Source organism: Phyllobates terribilis, unplaced genomic scaffold (assembly GCF_046119375.1).
Source record: "Phyllobates terribilis strain yellow unplaced genomic scaffold, ASM4611937v1 Scaffold_2__4_contigs__length_985480577, whole genome shotgun sequence".
Classification (NCBI taxonomy): domain Eukaryota; kingdom Metazoa; phylum Chordata; class Amphibia; order Anura; family Dendrobatidae; genus Phyllobates; species Phyllobates terribilis.
The window spans coordinates 105153772-105174463 of NW_027362762.1; the positions used below are offsets into that span (position 1 = coordinate 105153772).

Genomic DNA, 20692 nt, shown 5'->3' on the forward strand with positions numbered 1-20692 from the left:
CAAAGTTGCAATGACGTTCTGTCAGTGGTCGCCTGGCAGCTCTAAAATGGCTACTACAGACAGGGTTGGCACAAGCCACTAAGCTAAGTAGATCCCAGGAGTAACCCAGGCCTTCACCCTTTAACCCATGTACAGGGATCAGGACGTAAACAGGAGCTACTCGGCTGGGGCCATCGAATAAGCTGCTGTTCGGTGGTGCAGGCAGGCAGGGTGGTCAGGTAGCCTAGTCAGAACCAAGAGGGAAGGAAAAGTACAAAATCAGAATATGTAAGAATAGTCAGAAACACAATCCAAGGTCAAAACAAGAAACAATGATACAACAAGGAGCTAGACAGACAGGTCTAAACCAGAGGAGCACAAGGCTGTATCGGCAGCTTCCAGGAGCAAGCTGGAAGCTTAAGTAGGGTGTGGTGCTCTCCAATTGACTGAAGCAGGGAGTTGATAACTCCAGCTAGACAACATACACACACGGTATGTCAGATTGGATGGTATTACAGGCCGCCCCAGCCAACCTAAACAAAATGGCTAGACAGACCGTCTAGAGCTTATGGTTCCAACGTTTCTTCCATCATCAGTGCCACCTTCAGAATGAATACAGCGGAGTCTGGCAACAGAAGAAGACGTCGCAGGAGCAGGTCGTAGTGGAGATGTGACCAAATGTCCATATTGAGCAACTCTGCACCCTTAGGAACCATTAATTAACCCAAATTCCCACAATCACTTTGCAAGGGCCCAATCAGGGTACAGAAGGATTCCCATCATCTAGCCAATTAGACTAGAAACTTACACTACACACATACTGTGGAGTCGGAAGAAGTGGATACATGCTAAGCTGGCGGTGTAGTAGTCAGAACCATTCTGTAATGCCACCCCCGCCCCCCAGCTCATAGGCACCATAACAGTTGCATTACCTGCCCCCATTGGTGGTATGCCACTGTACACAAAGTTTTTGTCACATGAACATCAATGCATATTACATGCAAAAAAGTGGCTGGGAAAAAATGAGTGATGGGTAACCTAAGTGACTTCCTGCAGAAAATCGACGCACACCAGTCCTGTTAAATCTTAATCTGTGGGCAAATACGTAGCATATCAAACTGCACGTCCCAGCAAAAATCAGAGGGTCTGCCTTAGATAACCCTGACGATTTCTGGCACAAATTATGTTGTAAAGCAACAACAGTTCTTTTACGACTCGCTAGTCATAATGTGAACATACCCTTAGAGCTTATATTATCTAATTAGAAGATTCTCAATTCTCAGATCACATGTCAAAAAGGAGACAAAACTATCTTGGTGGATCTTCATGACAGACCAATCTAGGCACATTAACTTGTTTAGGTAAAGGGTTTCAACAAGAATACAGCCAATAAAACAGAGGATACTAATGGACTTTCAGAAAATATATAAAGAAGCACCCAAATGCAGACCACAGACTGGGATAGACTGGAGCTTCTGAACTCATAGCTTAAAGGAATTGTATGGGACTTTCAACTAGATGTCACAATCTGAAACCTTTGCTGTCGACATCTGTTATGCCCATACATTTTTCAAAAATTTTCAGTATGCCCATGTCAGTGTTCGTCCCCTTCACAGAAAAAATCTACAGATTTAGAATTAAATTAGATAAAATCATCTCATTCAACTATTGAGTCATGATCTTAGGCTAAATTTACACCGCGTTTCAGTGGCTTCGTCAGGACTTCCGTCTGAAGCCCTGGAAAAAGGGATTCGGAGGTATGTGCTGATGGAGCCATTGACTATAATGATGTAGAAGGAGTCAGAGTGTGCTCTGTAGTCCACTGGTTTTGGTCGTATACATCTATTTGAGGTGGGCTCCATCTCAAACAGACGTACTTGACTGCATCTTGCTGCCCACCTCAACTAGGCGTATATGGCCGAAAATGATATCCGACAGAGCATACAGCAATTCCATCTGCATCATTATAGTCAACTACCCTGTTAGCGCAAATATTGGAATCTTTTTTTCCAGGGCTTCAGACATTAGTCCCAACAGAGCCACATAATGTGGGATGAAACGCGAACATAGCCTTAATTGTGGCCCCATCTAGGAGCAGAAGAAAAAGATATAAACCACTGTAAAAGAAAGCGCAGTGCTGCACCGTTCAGGGCCATAATGATTACTAGCCTCCTATCAATTAGGCTGATAATCCAGACTCGTTTGGCAATGTAAAGTGATTACATAACCCTGAAATAAACTAGTACATTGTCTCATGTTATGTAACACCACAATCTGACATATTTTCTTGTGTCGGAAGGATTAGATGATTTACATTACATCAATCACATTGTGAGGAATGCAGCTCTCATTAAGTCACAGTCTAGATATGAACGTTGATTTCTATAGAGATCACAACTTTATAAATCATCCTTCATGTATACAGCTATTGCAGAGCTGGACTTGCCAATTCACCAGAGCTAAATTTAATATGTATTACACCTCATTAAATCACAATGTGTGACCTCTTGTTCTGTAAATTCTGATTTAGCAGTATGCACAAAACAACCAGCTTTTAAAACACTCAAACATTAGATTGAACCCCCTGATTTTGGTGGGGCCAGTCGATTATCCACTGTGTATGGGGAGGCTCTTGACTCTCCCCCAATGGATTATGTCAAACCAGATAAGGATCGGGCAGCTTGAATTCATGATGTCGGGTCAGATAAGGATCTGGAAGTTCACATTCATGATGTTGGGTTAGATAAGGATCTGGAAGTTCACATTCATGATGTTGGGTTAGATAAGGATCGGGCAGCTTGAATTCATGATGTCGGGTTAGATAAGGATCTGGAAGTTCACATTCATGATGTTGGGTCAGATAAGGATCGGGCAGCTTGAATTCATGATGTCAGGTCAGATAAAGATCTGGAAGTTCACATTCATGATGTTGGGTTAGATAAGGATCAGGCAGCTTTAATTCATGATGTCAGGTCAGACAAAGATCTGGAAGTTCACATTCATGATGTCGGGTCAGATAAGGATCGGCAGCCTGAATTCATGATGTCGGGTCAGATAAGGATCTTGAAGTTCACATTCATGATGTTGGGTCAGATAAGGATCGGGCCGCTTGAATTCATAATGTCAGGTCAGATAAAGATCTGGAAGTTCACATTCATGATGTCGGGTCAGATAAGGATCGGGCAGCCTGAATTCATGATGTCGGGTCAGATAAGAATATGGAAGTTCATATTCATGATGTTGGGTCAGATAAGGATCGGGCAGCTTGAATTCATGATGTCGGGTCAGATAAGGATCTGGAAGTTCACATTCATGATGTTGGGTCAGATAAGGATCGGCAGCCTGAATTCATGATGTCAGGTCAGATAAGGATCAGGAAGTTCACATTCATGATGTCGGGTCAGATAAAGATTGAAGTCAAATACTTGATTCTTTTGTTCTCTTTTCAGACAAGCCACTGCCAGAGATGTCAACAGTTTTCTACAGTCTTTCCTAAAAAAACACATCAGTAATTCAGCTGAGCCATGTGTTCAATCAAGTGAATGATTTGTTCTCTTGGACTTTAGCATTACTTGCCTAATTTTGGGATAAGTTAGATTAATTAATCAAGGTTGGGTGGAGTTCTGTTTTAAAGGATCGTCAATAATGAAGGACCCGCAGTGCTTGCAGGAAGCCTCTTCATTGGGATAATGACTGAGGGTCCCAGAGGCCAGACCCCTTCCTTCTTTTCTCGTGATCAAACATTATTTAATCTAAGAATAGCACATCCATTGTAAAGCTCAAGAGCAACCCTCTAACACTATATTCAGCTGTACTATTCTTTGTACTACCGTTAAAGGGAATATGTCAGCAGGTGTTAGGCGTTTGCTGGATTTGAAATAGGTTCAGAACCATCAGTGGATTCTGTGGTCCCCCATTCTGGTCCAGCAGGGGCTGATGCTGCTCAGCATCTCTTGGGTCTTTGTTCCTAGCAACATGAAGCGTAGGTTGCGGAGGGAAACAGGGCTGCTACAGCCTAAGTCCAGGATTCACTGCACTGAGCATGCCCGTGACATGGCGGACCGTGATTGGTGGTTTGGGAGTCAGCTGATCCGGTGACCTGGCACTGCCTGATTGGTCGCGGGTGAAGTCACCAATAGTGCGACGGTGGGCAGGGCTTAATCTTTAAATAGCCCGCCCACCAACATGGCGGTGGCTCTGATCATTGAGCTGTGATGGTGTTGTTGTGTGGACGCTTGGTCGTTTGGGCTCCACGTGTGCTTTAGCTTCGGTCAGGCAGGTTTAGCGGGGGATAGGCAGCCTTAGATGGAGGGAGGCAGGTAGCTTCGTCTGACAGTCTGGCTCCAACAAAGGGGTCGCCATACACCCCGAGCAGTCTGCAGACGCCGTATTCCTGGCACCGCCTGTAAGCCACGTGGAGAGATACTCCTCAGTCCGGTAGCACGCCGGCTGGGAGCTCGTATACGCCGGCGTGTATCACACACGCATCCTAGCGTCTGCTGTGTAGTCCCTGTGCTGTAAACAGGACTACAGATACATTATTTATCACACATCTCTCGTGCAGTTAACGGAGATAGTGAGAATCCCTATTCCCGTTCCAGTGTGCAGTAACACGGAAGGGATTGTTATTTAAGTTGGTTGTTTTACCTTCTCACCCGGAAGGTGTTCGGCCGCAGTCCTCCAGGCAGCATCGCGGACCCCGGGTTCGGTTGCTTTCCATTATTTAATAAAGTTGTTTGCAACCATCCCCTTAACAGTATCAGAGCGCCAGGGTCTTGCCGAACATGGCTGACAACCAGCAACTGCAGCGCTATATACAGCAACTTGAGGCCAGACTTAGGACTCTGGAACAAGCTGGCCCTGTGGCTGATATCGCTGCAGTAGCTACCCAGGCAGCTTCTCAAGCACCCAATCTTTTTAACTTGGCTGTGGTGAATGCTGCGGCAGCTGCAACTGCCCCATTACCCCGTTTTGCTCTCCCGGAAAAAAATTCTGGTGACAGCAAATCCTGCAGAGATTTTATTAATCTGTGCTCCATTCAGTTGGAGATGATGGAGGCACGGTTCCCCTCCGAAAGGGCCAAAGTGGGTTTTGTCATTTCATTACTTTCTCACAGGGCCTTGATGTGGGCTACACCCCTGTGGGAGCAGAGTGACCCGGTAGTAGCTAATGCGGGTCTCTTTCTTACAGCCCTAAAAAATGTCTTCCTAGGTCCTCAGGTCACGCATGATACGGCTCTTAAGATTCTTGCGTTGGTCCAGGGTTCAGTCACCGCCAGCCACTATGCCATCCAGTTCAGAACCTTAGCAGCTGAATTGGATTGGTCTGAGCGGTCTTTAATCCCGGTGTTTTGGAAGGGTCTGGCTGGGCATATTAAAAATCTCTATCTACCAGAGAGATTCCAACCTCCCTGGAGGAGTTAATCTCTCTCGCTAACCGAATAGATTTGCGTCATGCAGAACACAAGTTAAAGCTGGAGGTCCCCAGACCTCAGTGTCGGTTGGCACCATCCTTCTCTAGACCCATTTCCAAACCCGCGACTCCCGACCCAGAGCCTGAGGTTATGGATATATCCCGGACTGAGTCTAGCCCCTCTCGTTCCCGACCTGCACATCTCTTGGAGTACTCCGTTAATAAGGATTCCAAGCAGTCGGAAAAACGAGTGTGTCTAACCACTGTTGGAGGAGGTGTGTTAGATTCTGGGGCTTCTTCCTCCAAATTACGAGTTGTATAAGGTGACATTGTTCTTCGGAGCAACCATGGTTACTGCCAAGGCGTGGGTGGATTCTGGCGCCGATGGCAATTTTTTGTCATCTATGTTTTCCCAGAAGCATGCCATTCCTATAGAGTTACTGCCAAGACCAATGAACATTAGGGTAGTCAACGGTTCACTCCTGGACATGCAAATCACCCACCAGTCGATTCCCCTCACTATGTCATTTCCTCAGGGTCACCGGGAGGTTATCTCCTTTCTTATTATTCCCAGTGGATTAGATGAGGTGTTAGGAGATCGTTTGTTCCAACAGCTATGGGGGTGTTTAACAAATGTCTGAAAAGCAATGTCTAAAGCATTCCAAATGTTATGTTATCATATGTGTCATGTTCGAGATCTGTGTTCTGCTGCTGTGATACCGCAATTTCCTCCGGGATAAATAAAGTATATCTTATCTTATCTTATTGGGTCTTCCATGGTTACATTGTCACACTCCACACATTGACTGGAATACGGGAAGAATTTCTTCCTGGAGTGAGAATTGTGTGTCTCAGTGTATGGCTACAGTCACCCGGAGGGTAGTCTCTGACCCTTCTACCGATGCGGTCCCCGGCACAGATCCTCTGTCTGTCCCCGAGACCCAGGTCTTGTCAGATTATGTAAAAAAGAACCCTCGGGTAGACCTTTTGTCCCGGTCCATGGATATGGCTGAGGACGATGACGAGCCCAGCCTCACCATTCCTTCGGGAAGTATGCGGAGGGTGGCTCCAGTGTCCTTAAACCAGGTTCCTTCGGGGAGGACGTTCGTTCCCCCTAATCTACAAAATGAGGTGCTCTCCTGGGCACATGTTCCTAAGATGGGAGCTCATTTTGGGGTCAAACGTACCACAAAGTTCCTTCAACGGTCCTATTGGTGGCCCTGGTGGCGCCAGGACGTTAAGGAATATGTTCTTGCGTGTGTCTCCTGTGCGAGAGATAAATCATCCCGTCAAAGTCCAGCTGGTCTTCTCCACCCGTTACCCGTGGCGGACTCCACAGATCTGACTCCGCTTCTTCTGAATAATGGCTAATATCCGCGCGTTCCGGTTCCTATGCCAGTTCCCTCTATGGAACCTGGGGTCAGAGATTTGGCTCTGGGGGCGCGGGAGGTTTGGGACCATACCCAGGATGCTATATTGGCCTCCAAGAATCGAATGAGAGAGTCGGCTGACAATCTTTGTCGTCCTGCTCCCGTATTCTATCCGGGCGACAGAGTGTGGCTCATGGCTCGCAATACTAAAGTACGCGGGGAATCTGCTAAGTTTGCCCCCCGCTTTATTGGTCCTTTCAAAATTTTGGCCCAAGTAAACCCTGTAATGTACCGTTTACAGTTACCACGACACCTGAGGAGTCACGACACTTTCCATGTGTCGCTCCTTAAACCCGTTGGCCTGACAAAACTCGCTGAACCCCAACCTGCTACAGAAACCAGGGGTGATAATCTCGAGGTGCAGGCTATTATGGGGTCTAAGATGGTTCGTGGAAAAAAAGGTTACCCAGTACACTGGAGGGGCCATGGATCTGAGGATCATCCCTGGGAACCGGTGGACCACATTCATGCTCCCCTGCTCGTTGAGGAAAATGAGTGTCAAGTGGAGGGGGATGTTAGAAGGGGAGATAATGTTAGGTGTTTGCTGGATTTGAAATGGGTTCAGAACCATCAGTGGATTCTGTGGTCTCCCATTCACATCAGCCAGGGGTGATGCTGCTCAGCATCATCATCAGTCCCAATGCCTAGCTGATGCACAAGATGTACAAGTTGTCTCTTGGGTCTTTATTCCTAGCAACATGAGGCGTAGGTTGTGGAGGGAAACAGGGCTGCTACAGCCTAAGTCCAGGATTCACTGCACTGAGCATGCCCATGACATGGCGGACCGTGATTGGTGATTTGGGAGTCAGCTGATGGGGTGACCTGGCACCGCCTGATTGGTCGCGGGTGACGTCACCAATAGTGCGACGGTGGGCAGGGCTTAATCTTTAAATAGCCCGCCCACAAACATGGCGGCGCGCTCTGATGGTGTTGTTGTATGGACGCTTGGTCGTTTGGGCTCCACGTGTGCTTTAGCTTCGGTCAGGCAGGTTTAGCGGGGGATAGACAGCCTTAGATGGAGGGAGGCAGGTAGCTTCATCTGACAGTCTGGCTCCGAAAAAGGGGTCGCCATACACCCCGAGCAGTCTGCAGATGCCATATTCCTGGCACCGCCTGTAAGCCACGTGGAGAGACACTCGTCAGTCCGGTAGCACGCCGGCTGGGAGCATGTATACTCCGGCGTGTATCACACACGCATCCTAGCGCCTGCTGTGTAGTCCTTGTGCAGTAAACAGGGCTACAGATACATTATTTATCACACATCTCTCGTGCAATTAATGGAGATACTGCGAATCCCTATTCCTGTTCCAGTGTGCAGTAACACGGAAGGGATTGTTATTTAAGTTGGTTGTTTTACCTTCTCACCCGGAAGGTGTTCGGCCGCAGTCCTCCAGGCCGCATCGCGGACCCCGGGTTCGGTTGCTTTCCATTATTTAATAAAGTTGTTTGCAACCGTCCCCTTAACAGCAGGTATCTCATCTGAGAGCAGCAAGATGTAGGAAAAGAGTCCCTGATTCCAGTGATGTGTCACTTAGTTTACTGGGTTCAGCAGTTGTGACACAATCAGAGCTCAGAATGCTAACCTCGTCCACACAACAGCTTTCTGTGTACTTTGTCTATTAACAGTGAGCAGCTTATCAGAGAAGGAGGTGGAGTCGGACCACTTAGAACGTGGGAGCTAGTCTGGGTAGTGGTAATCTCCTGGTGATAAAACATTCATTGCATGAAAACAACAGCACGCAGCCTAATAAGTGACACATCCCTGAGATCTGGGTCTCAGCCCCTACCTCATGGTGCCCTCAGATAGCAAAAACCTGCTGACAGCTTCCCTTTAAAGGGTACAAGCTAATAGGGCAAATAATAGGTAGTACTATACTAAGAGCTTGAGCTTTAAAGTAATATAGAAATATGACCCCTGAGGACTCACTTTATGAAGGGGACTGCAGAAAAAGTAGAGGCATAAAAAAAAATTCTGTGAAATATTCGAGTAATTGCTTACTCGATTCTTTACAATAAATCTCTCTGGGATTTGTAGTAGTAGTGATTAGAAGACAATTTAAGTAACCTGTAACACTGCGCTGTTCATACTAGGAGTATAATAATAGGTGGCTGGGGAATTCTGGCAATTTGTGTCTACAGTGGAGATCAAACTCTGCGAGCTGAAGAGTGAAGCAAAGAAGGTCGTGAGCAGTGAATGACCCTATGTCCTATAACACAATGACCTCTACTGTCCGCCGTTAATCAATTTTTGCCCTGGTGTAGAGATTGTGACTTTACGTCAGTTCTGTTACAAAGATATGCTCTAAATATATAGATGCAACGTATTTAGTAAGCTCAGTACCGCTAGCGGCTGTCTGCCTTCTCTCAGTATTAATGGTATTCTCATACAGAACACTGCAAGCGCTGCTACAGAGAACTGCTGACGGTACAGAAAACTGCGTGGATACATACGTTATGTGCTGCTGCGTTAAATACACAAATAGAAACTCTTACACAAATAGACTCTTCGAGATAGAAGTGTACAGAATCACATGTATTTCAGGGTGACCTACTCTCCAGAGTCTCCTGTGGGAATAAGAAATGAACCATAGATCAACTGTTTATCAAAGTCAGATCTATGAGGTTATCGTAATCGTGATCATAAAGTCACTATTAGAAAAAATACATTTTTGACTTGATGTTGGATCTCAGCCCTCCCTCTATGAAACACTTTTGTAATTTACTACTTATTTATTACAATTCCTCTCTATTCTCCTGATATTGCCTGTGACGATACAGTCTATAATCTTAATCAGCCAGACGATTAGATTAGTTAAGCCAAGAGAAATACACTATTGTGTTCATGTTGACTTGTAAATGTATGTGTATTTCTGTGGCTGGTCAAGAAGGACAGATCAGTATTTGTATAACCCTGAATGTTGACTTTTATTGGTCTGTCAATTGTATTTTTATTGCTTTTGGCTCATTGCCAAAAGGACTGACCATTGGTGCTGGGTATCAGCGGAGGCCGAACATGCTCAGTGCTTACAAGCTTGTTTCTATTGAGACTGTAAGCACAGCACTGAAGCCGGCTGTGATTGCTGGAGGACGCTGTTAGCTCTCAGTCACAGCCTGCTTCAGTTCCACTCAGTTTCTAATGCTGAAGAAGCAAAGCTGCCTCATTGGTAGAGCATAGTTTGGGCCAGAAGCAAAACGCATGATCTGAACCGTCACTGAATCAAGAAATCTGGAGACTAGAAAGTGGAGCGCTCCTGAACTGAGAAAATGACACAAACCGATTAAGAAGCCCACATACATTCACTAACTGTCAGAAGAAGGCTCATTTGGCTGATACGAAACGTGCGTCGGGGCAGATGCGCTGGCAGTAGAACCCCCTGCGTTCTCTCTCTCTTTCCTGCATTCCAGGTATTGTACTTTGGATACACTATGTATTGATTATATTGCAAATGTGTCTTTACTTGGGTAAGCTTTTTGCCAAGTGACATACAGTACAGACCAAAAGTTTGGACACACCTTCTCATTTAAAGATTTTTCTGTATTTTCATGACTTTGAAAATTGTACATTCACACTGAAGGCATCAAAACTATGAATTACCACATGTGGAATTATATACTTAACAAAAAAGTGTGAAACAACTGAAAATATGTCTTATATTCTAGGTTCTTCAAAGTAGCCACCTTTTGCTTTGATGACTGCTTTGCACACTCTTGGCATTCTCTTGATGAGCTTCAAGAGGTAGTCACCGGAAATGGTCTTCACTTCACAGGTGTGCCCTGTCAGGTTTAATAAGTGGGATTTCTTGCCTTATAAATGGGGTTGGGACCATCAGTTGTGTTGTGCAGAAGTCTGGTGGATACACAGCTGATAGTCCTATTGAATACACTGTTAAGAATTTGTATTATGGCAAGAAAAAAGCAGCTAAGTAAAGAAAAACGAGAGGCCATGATTACTTTAAGAAATGAAGGTCAGTCAGTCCGAAAAATTGGGCAAACTTTGAATGTGTCCCCAAGTGCAGTTACAAAAACCATCAAGCGCTACAAAGAAACTGGCTCACATGAGGACCGCCCCAGGAAAGGAAGACCAAGAGTCACCTCTGCTTCTGAGGATAAGTTTATCCGAGTCACCAGCCTCAGAAATCGCAGGTTAACAGCAGCTCAGATTAGAGACCAGGTCAATGCCACACAGAGTTCTAGCAGCAGACACATCTCTTCAACAACTGTTAAGAGGAGACTTTGTGCAGCAGGCCTTCATGGTAAAATAGCTGCTAGGAAACCACTGCTAAGGACAGGCAACAAGCAGAAGAGACTTGTTTGGGCTAAAGAACACAAGGAATGGACATTAGACCTGTGCTTTGGTCTGATGAGTCCAAATTTGAGATCTTTGGTTCCAACCACCGTGTCTTTGTGCGAAGCAGAAAAGGTGAACGGATGGACTCTACATGCCTGGTTCCCACTGTGAAGCATGGAGGAAGAGGTGTGATGGTGTGGGGGTGCTTTGCCGGTGACACTGTTGGGGATTTATTCAAAACTGAAGGCATACTGAACCAGCATGGCTACCACAACATCTTGCAGCGGCATGCTATTCCATCCGGTTTGCGTTTCCTTATACCATCATTTATTTTTCAACAGGACAATGACCCCAAACACACCCCCAGGCTGTGTAAGGGCTATTTGACCAAGAAGGAGAGTGATGGGGTGCTACGCCAAATGACCTGGCCTCCACAGTCATCAGACCTGAACCCAATCGAAATGGTTTGGGGTGAGCTGGACCGCAGAGTGAAGGCGAAAGGGCCAACAAGTGCTAAGCATCTCTGGGAACTCCTTCAAGATTGTTGGAAGACCATTTCCGGTGACTACCTCTTGAAGCTCATCAAGAGAATGCCAAGAGTGTGCAAAGCAGTCATCAAAGCAAAAGGTGGCTACTTTGAAGAATCTAGAATATAAGACATATTTTCAGTTGTTTCACACTGTTTTGATGCCTTCAGTGTGAATGTACAATTTTAATAGTCATGAAAATACAGAAAAATCTTTAAATGAGGTGTGTCCAAACTTTTGGTCTGTACTGTATCTTATCAGAGAAATAAAATTATTTCTTCTCTGGGACTGACCTTTTATTTTCAAAATTCTCAAATTTCAGGTAAAATCTTTCTTCAGTGAATACAGACTTTCCCATTACTGAGATAGGAGATGAATTGGTGCTCATAAAGTTCTATGGAGAACTATAACTGTTGTTTCAGGAGAACTTGCAGCAGAATGTCTGTGTCTGCTTCCAGCTCTTACACCGCTATAGAATTTTAACACACCAACTGCCATCTCCTGTCTCAGCAATTGGAAAATCTGTATTGACATAAGACAGACTTTACAGATTTTATCCAAGAATTGAGAGTGAAAGATCAATTCAGGAGGAGAAAAATGCAGATTTCTCTGAAAATATACAGTTAGGTCCATATATATTTGGACAGAGACAACACTTTTCTAATTTTGGTTCTAGACATTACCACAATGAATTTTAAACAAAACAATTCAGATGCAGTTGAAGTTCAGACTTTCAGCTTTCATTTGAGGGTATCCACATTAAAATTGGATGAAGGGTTTAGAAGTTTCAGCTCCTTAACATGTGCCACCCTGTTTTTAAAGGGACCAAAAGTAATTGGACAATTGACTCCAAGGCTATTTCATGGACAGGTGTGGGCAATCCCTTCGTTATGTCATTCTCAATTAAGCAGATAAAAGGCCTGGAGTTGATTTGAGGTGTGGTGCTTGCATTTGGAAGGTTTTGGTGTGAAGTAAACATGCGGTCAAAGGAGCTCTCCATGCAGGTGAAACAAGCCATCCTTAAGCTGCAAAAACAGAAAAAACCCATCCGAGAAATTGCTACAATATTAGGAGTGGCAAAATCTACAGTTTGGTACATCCTGAGAAAGAAAGAAAGCACTGGTGAACTCATCAATGCAAAAAGACCTGGGTGCCCACGGAAGACAACAGTGGTGGATGATCGCAGAATAATCTCCATGGTGAAGAGAAACCCCTTCACAACAGCCAACCAAGTGAACAACACTCTCCAGGAGGTAGGCTTATCAATATCCAAATCTACCATAAAGAGAAGACTGCATGAAAGTCAATACAGAGGGTTCACTGCACGGTGCAAGCCACTCATAAGCATCAAGAAGAAAAAGGCTAGACTGGACTTTGCTAAAAACATCTAAAAAAGCCAGCACAGTTCTGGAAGAACATTCTTTGGACAGATGAAACCAAGATCAACCTCTACCAGAATGATGGAAAGAGAAAAGTATGGCGAAGGCGTGGTACAGCTCATGATCCAAAGCATACCACATCATCTGTAAAACACGGCGGAGGCAGTTTGATGGCTTGGGCATGCATGGCTGCCAGTGGCACTGGGTCACTAGTGTTTATTGATGATGTGACACAGGACAGAAGCAGCCGAATGAATTCTGATGTATTCAGAGCCATACTGTGTGCTCAGATGCAGCCAAATGCAGCCAAACTGATTGGTCGTCGTTTCATACTACAGATGGACAATGACCCAAAACATAAAGCCAAAGCAACCCAGGAGTTTATTAAAGCGAAGAAGTGGAATATTCTTGAATGGCCAAGTCAGTCACCTGATCTCAACCCAATTGAGCATGCATTTCACTTGTTAAAGTCTAAACTTCAGACAGAAAGGCCCACAAACAAACAGCAACTGAAAACCACCGCAGTGAAGGCCTGGCAGAGCATCAAAAAGGAGGAAACACAGCGTCTGGTGATGTCCATGAGTTCAAGACTTCAGGTAGTCATTGCCAACAAAGGGTTTTCAACCAAGTACTAGAAATGAACATTTTATTTACAATTATTTAATCTGTCCAATTACTTTTTGTCCCTTTAAAAACAGGGTGGCACATGTTAAGGAGCTGAAACTCCTAAACCCTTCATCCAATTTTAATGTGGATACCCTCAAATGAAAGCTGAAAGTCTGAGCTTCAACTGCATCTGAATTGTTTTGTTTAAAATTCATTGTGGTAATGTCTAGAACAAAAATTAGAAAAATGTTGTCTCTGTCCAAATATATATGGACCTAACTGTATATTACAAAATTGCTTATTTTCATGTGTACAATTGATTTATAAAATAAGAATTAAAATAACAGTTACTTTTTAAATTAAGCATTGATCGAATTGTTATAGTGTTGATTGGCACTTTCCGCGTAAACTCATCTGAAAAGGGTTGTTCAGGCTTAGGGTTCAAGTCTGCAGTCACTCTATGTGTCTGCAGACTTGTGATTGCTCACATCGTGCACACTACACGTTGTCAGGATCACCTGGTGCCGGGAGCAGATGCGGTCATGTAACTGGAAGTATGAGATTTGCATACTTCCAGCGACAATCCGACTAGACGGGTCCAGCTTCGCTCAATCCATTTGTATTCAGCGAGGCTGCACACAACTAGTAGGCATGTGACCACATACATGCAAATCGCCGTGACCGCATGCTCCCGGCGCTCTCACCAGAGAATCCTGACAGTCCTCATCCTGACAGTCCTCATCCTGACAGTCCTCAGTGTGCGCACTGTGTGGATTCACAAGTCTGCAGTCACTCTATGTGAAACCCAAGCCTGTACAACCACTTTAAAGGGATTGTCCACTACTAGGACAACCCCTTCTTGATCTAAATGTTTGGCACCAATAAAATAAAAAAGCTTATATAATCACCTCCCGTGCCGGCGCTATTCCAGCGATGTCGGCACTCGCGTTCCAGGGGCTCTCGTGCGGTTATGACACGTGAGCCTGGCGCCCAATCAGTGCTGGAGTTGCCGTCTCTGCCTTCGTACAAATCAAACATCAAGAGGAAGTGAGAGAGCAGCCGCAGCCCTGACTTCCTCTTGATGTTCGATTTGTCCGATGGCGGGGTCAGTGATGCCAGCCTGATTGACCGCCAGGCTCACATGCCATAACAACCGCACAAGCGCCCCAGGAATGAGAGTGCTGACACCGTGGGAAGAGCGCCAGCACGGGAGCAGAGTATAAGCTTTTTTATTTTATCGGGGCCAAGCGTGGGATATAAGAAAGGGTTGTCCAAGTAGTGGACAACTTCTTTAAGACATTGCCCGACACCTCTAAAATGATTTATCTTGCAAGAGAACAAAAGATTTGGGCAATGAAACTGAACATGACCCATTCTTCTTTCCTCTGACAGGTTGATGTTGGGAGGTCCCCATACACTTTAGATGGTCAGCCAGTCCTGCCAAGTTACTTGTGTACCTGAGTTGTAACTTGAAGCTTCTGAGTCTTAATGCAGAATCTGTAATATGCCTTCAACCTACAGTGTGTCTTATAATATTGGTGTCTTCGTAAATGACAGATAGGACTTTTGGCCTTTCCAGAGACTAGGATATGAACGTCCAGCTTTGTCCTCCCTTATTGCTCCTCTCCTGCTTGGTTCTCATCTCAGTATTTTTTTTTAGGAGACAGGGTTTCAGCCATATTTATTAAAACATAATAAATTAAAGCCACAGGCAAAAATGGGGGGATGCACTAAGGTTGAGTAGACACAAGGAGCTCTGTGACTGTTGATCAAGAATTCTCATTAACGAGAACTATCACTGTGCACCATATCTTTGGGCATCATGGCTTTAATAACTTACTTGGGAATTTGTAGTCATTAGAAGACAATTTAAGCAACCTGTAATACTGCTCTGATCATAATAGGAATATAATAATAGGTGGCTGGGGAATTCTGTCATTTTGTGTCTATACTAGAGATCAAAATCTGCAAGCTGTAAGCTGAAGAGAGAAGCAAAGAAAACTGTGAACAGTGTATGACCTTATGTGCTATATAACAATGACCTCTACTGCCTGCCCTCGCTCGTTTTTTTGCATTAATATAGAGATTGTGTCATTACATCAGTTCTATTACATGGCTATACTCTAAATAACTGTTAATACAGCTGTATCCTATGGGTAAAGGAAAAATGATGTACAGAATTGAGGAAAAATTAATTAAAATATATATATTTTTTGTTGATTTAGAATTTAAAAACAGGAAAGATAAAAGTACTAAAAATTCAAAACTATTTAGCAAATTAAAAATGATGCAAGCAACACTTTGAGAATGCTGTGAATATAAATAAAGCCTATACTTTACTGAATCCAAAAATGATCTCATTGGTTTCGTGTTTTTCAAATATTCTAAGAAAATGTCCAGAAGGTAAATCCTGTTATAGAAATCATTTAAGGATAGAAAATAGTAAACTCCTTTAAAAGGTTAAAAATTGCTACAAATACGCATATACTTTATATATTTCCAAATCCAAACATTATCTCATTGGTTTCCTGTTTTTCTAAAGTTTTAAGAAGATGCCCAGCAGGTTAATCCTGTTACACTAATCATTTAAGGATAGAAAATAATATCATAAAAATGTTTTAAATATTTACACATTGCAACTTGTTACGCCCTCGATACACATAACATTGTGGGTTACAGTTAAATTAGACAAAATGTACAATTGGGGGAGGAAGTGGATGGACCTGGAGTCTTTATTCAACCTATGTAACTATGTTACTATGAATGTGGATTTGAGGACCCACTGTGCCACTGGGGCAGCCTAGAAAGGGGTGTAGCTAAGCGGCTACCTGGTGTTCACTGGAGCTCCTGATGGTGGACACAGACTGGGCTGCAGGTAGTCACCAGGTACCACTCCTAGGCAGATGATGGTACTGCAGCTGCTGACCCCAGGGCTATGTTCAGACACACCGGTCTAGGATACTGAAACAGGGACTGACTGCACATGACCGGGGGACATTGTTCAGGCACTGACCACACTGGGACCAAGGGAATAAGACTGGCTGCACCGATATCAAGGGCCTTCAGATCCAGGACTGGCCACACTAGGACTAGGGGACAATGTTCTGGCACTGGTCGCACAGGGACCAGGGAACGAGGTTCAGGACACTGGCCGCAGAGAGACCAGGGATTCAGGATCAGGGATTCGGGGTCAGGACAATGTCCTCATCGGGACCAGGGGACCTCACAACTGCACTGGGAGAACTCCACACTTCCTAATGACTAAACACAATTAGAAACACAGCCCAAATATCAAAATATAGGTGTAAGTGGGGAGACACACTTCCCCCAGACACCCTTCTATACCGACTCAATGAGAACATTTTTTTATCAAGAGAAAAACAGAGTCATCGTGGCTTAGAAAAAAGTAATTTTTTTATTGAAAAATCTTCATTTAAAAATAGAACCCAAAACATCAAAGTGAAATGCAAGGTAAACCGTGATATAACCGACCGGACCAAGCACAGCCCACTAGGGTGCTATATGCTTATTCAAGTTAAAGTAAATTTGCAAACAGAAAGATGCCATAAAGATGAAAACAATGCACCCATAGTCCCTGACTGGTAAGACCGAGGTCATAGTAGAATATATATAATGAGCCTATGGCTTATTCAGAAACATGATAATACCAGGGCTGGCAGGCTATTAATGGACTGGCCATATGGTGGCGTACCAGGTGGTACACTGAAAAAAACAATCAGACCAAACCTGCAATCTAAGGTGCTGCGTGCTTGTTTAAATTAATATAAGATTTGCAAACAATAGTACACTTGGAGAAGATCCCCTTGCAAGAGAAAAAATACCCTCAACTCCCTTGTTTGCTAAGTGACAGGGAAAATGCACCTTAAGCTTGGGAAATTGTGATATTTAGGGTAGTACTCTTACCGGGGGTTGCAGGCTGGGGACAGGCCGGTCGAATGGGAGTCCCAATGACGTTCCCCGACGCGCGTTTTGCGACAGCTGGGGCCGCTTCCTCAAGGGGCAGTGACTAAACACGTTGCTTGGCGACTCCCTGAGAGGGAGGGAGTCTTATATACAGGATGACTCCCAGGAACTGTCTGGGAGCCATCTTGCAGGAGTACTCATTATGCTAAATGCTTCTCAGCAACAGACTGAGGGCATTCAACGATATGAGTGTGCTGCCCCTGTAAGTGAAGGGGAGCGCGTGCGCAGAAGGCAGGAGCATGATGGGGACCACACCACGTGGCCGGAGTGTTGAGTATGCCGGCATCCATGCATGGAGGAGAAAGGGAACACCATGCAGGGGCGCCAGCTATAGCACTACACAACTAATACAAAAATATATAAATACTTTGCATTAAAAATGAGCTTTAAGTTTGTCTTGAACATGCGTGTATTGTGGGGTCATTTTCCATCCCATCGCTGTTCCAATTTTTTTTATGCCATTATGTTGTAGGAAAATAAATTATTGGTGATGAAATTGGCAGGTTGCCGCACAAAGTCTTAAGACTTGCATTAGCTTCCAAAAATAACTGTGAAGCTCGTCGTCTGGAAGCAAAAATCATAAGCTGCGAGAGGAAAAAATAAGAGTGAGGAAAGGTAAGGAAATGAGGAAAGAACGCAGGAAATGTGTGACTTGTGGTCTGCAGAAACCACATAATGAGAACTTGGCAAAATGTAAATCTTTTCCGCACTTCTGTGTGAAAAGTTTTCCAAACCTAATATTCAAAATTATTTTGAGGAGGAGTGGAGAAGGATAAAATGAGATTTGAAACGAGTATGTCATCTGATTATGCGAACCCTCATAAAGCAATAGTTTCTAGCCTTATTAATCAAAATAGCATAAAAATCTTGTACTGTCTTTCTTATAAGTGCGATCAAATAACCCAGCATAGTCATAGTTATATCCGCTGTATTCATGATCATTTTGTTTTCAGAAATCAGTTTTGTTCCTATAAAAAGGAGCGAAAAAGGGGAATAGAAAGATAGCAAAATATTTCCATATAGACAAATAGAACTGTTAATGACACTAATTTCCTTCATTTCACATTTTCCTATGGATTTACATTCTGAAAGGCATCTATGTACTTACCAGTCTAACAATGTTCAAAAATCAAAACACTGCAAATTGATATGGAGGAGACTTACATTGGTTTCATATTGGCGCAGGGTGTACAGAGGAGACAAACCAAAATGGCAAGGACGCTGAAATATATGTTGTGATTGGTGATTACTGGTATAAATATTAGCTCCTGATACTCTATACCCACACCCCTGATGAAGCACGCTGTGTGAAACACACATCGGACGAATTAGTTCTTCTACTTTTGCACATTTTATTCTTTTCTTTCAGGCGGCTTATGTAAAGAATTTTTCTCCTTGCATTATAGCTGTTTATATTTTGATGCACTATTTTGTTGCAAGCCTCCTTAAAGGAAATGTGTGTTTTACAGTACTAGGACATTCTTGATTTATGGTGCTTTACTCATATCCAGTTATATGCAAACAGGGCATTTTTGTTGTCCCATCTCTTTTTTCTACGTTGATTAATTTTATAAATGTATTTTTAGAATTTTTAAAAATGATTGTAGATTTTTATACTGCATCCTTTGTATCTGGCCCTGTTCATGCTTTCTGCCTAGGTGTGATACATTTACGTAATTAGCAGATAATACTTTCTCCAGGGATGTTTATTTTTAGGATATGTTCAGAATTGGCAGATTAGTTGCAGTTGTATTAGTTACCGATTTATAACCTCATTTACATCCAGAGAAAAAAAAAAAAAGCATATTTTAGGGAATACTTCCATAAACCTTGCAGGTTTTGTCAAAATCAATGAAATTTGATTTCAACATTTTAATGTAACACTTGAATTTTGTTTCCTATACCCTTAAGTGTTATATGTTGATTTTTACCTTGTATTTTGGTGAAAATAAGCCATGACAAAGGGTGCAGCAAAAATCCTGTAATACTGTATATAAAGTATACTAACATGCTGTAAAATTCACACAGATTTTTTTTTATCCCTGGGATAGATTTTTTACTTCCAATAATCTGTAAAGAGGGGTTAACCTGTAACCTGGTTTTTGACAAATTAATCTGAGAGCAGTGCAATGTACAGATAGAGGCCCTGGTTCCAGTGATGTGTCACTTACGGGGCTGTTTTCTGCAGTTTTGATAAGAAGATTATCACTAGAGGACTGGTAACCTGCTGCCATGTAGTCTTCCATATTCATGAGCTAGGTATAACCTCAGCACTGATTGGCAGCTTTCTGCCTATGCACAGTGTACACAGAAAGTTGGCAATCAATGGTGTGGGTGGAGTTATATACTGAGCTCAGCATTCAGAGAACTGCTAGATCTGCAGCCGATAAAACAGGATTTTTTTTCAAAACTAGAGCAACCAGCCCACTAAGTGACACATCGCTGGAATCAGGGTGTCTGCCCCTGCATCATACTGCTCTTAGATGGGGCAGCAAAAACCTGCTGGCAGATTTAATTATGGTGGCAACCTCACCTGTTTTTGAGATGAGCTTCCACATCGCAGCGCTGCATTGTGTCCTTGCAAGCATTGGAAAACGGGCAAGAGACAACAAGCTTGTCCAGAAGTTTGTGCACCAGGATACTGGATTTCTTGCACAGTTTAAAGTGCAGCCGCTTTCGGTCCAGTGGACAAAAGTCTTTCTCCTGTAGGAAGTTTCTGAGGCACTTGTAGCAGAAAGTGTGGCCACATGGGGTATCCAGTGGCTGTAGCAATGGTTGAAGGCATATGTGGCATACCAGGTCATCGTCCACTTCATTCAGGTAATTGTACAGGTGGTTCTCTCTGGTCCAGTGCTGCTGACCACATTCGAAGCACAAGGGATTCAATGAGGCATCATCCTCTACCACCACTAGTTCTTCCGTCGCCGTTCCCATAGTGAAAAGTCCAATGCACCTCAACAACTAGGCTTCCTTCCAGTCCTCAGCAATCCATATAGCGAACCAACAGTGCCATCTGTATTCCTAAAAATTAAATTAAAAAAGTCAATTTGATGCAGGTGAACTTATTGCAACAGTAAAAAAAAAACA

The 20692-nt window shown here is 43.7% G+C and overlaps 1 protein-coding gene across 1 annotated transcript in view; it reads right to left on the reverse strand.

Moving 5' to 3' along the window:
* The window catches only part of LNX2 (ligand of numb-protein X 2), a 188595-nt gene that overhangs the window by 68663 nt on the left and 99240 nt on the right, over positions 1-20692 (reverse strand). The window contains exon 2 of the mRNA XM_073662469.1: positions 20139-20626. Within this exon, the coding sequence (XP_073518570.1) occupies positions 20139-20539 (401 nt within the window). The 5' untranslated portion in view covers positions 20540-20626. The remainder of the gene's footprint in view (positions 1-20138; positions 20627-20692) is intronic.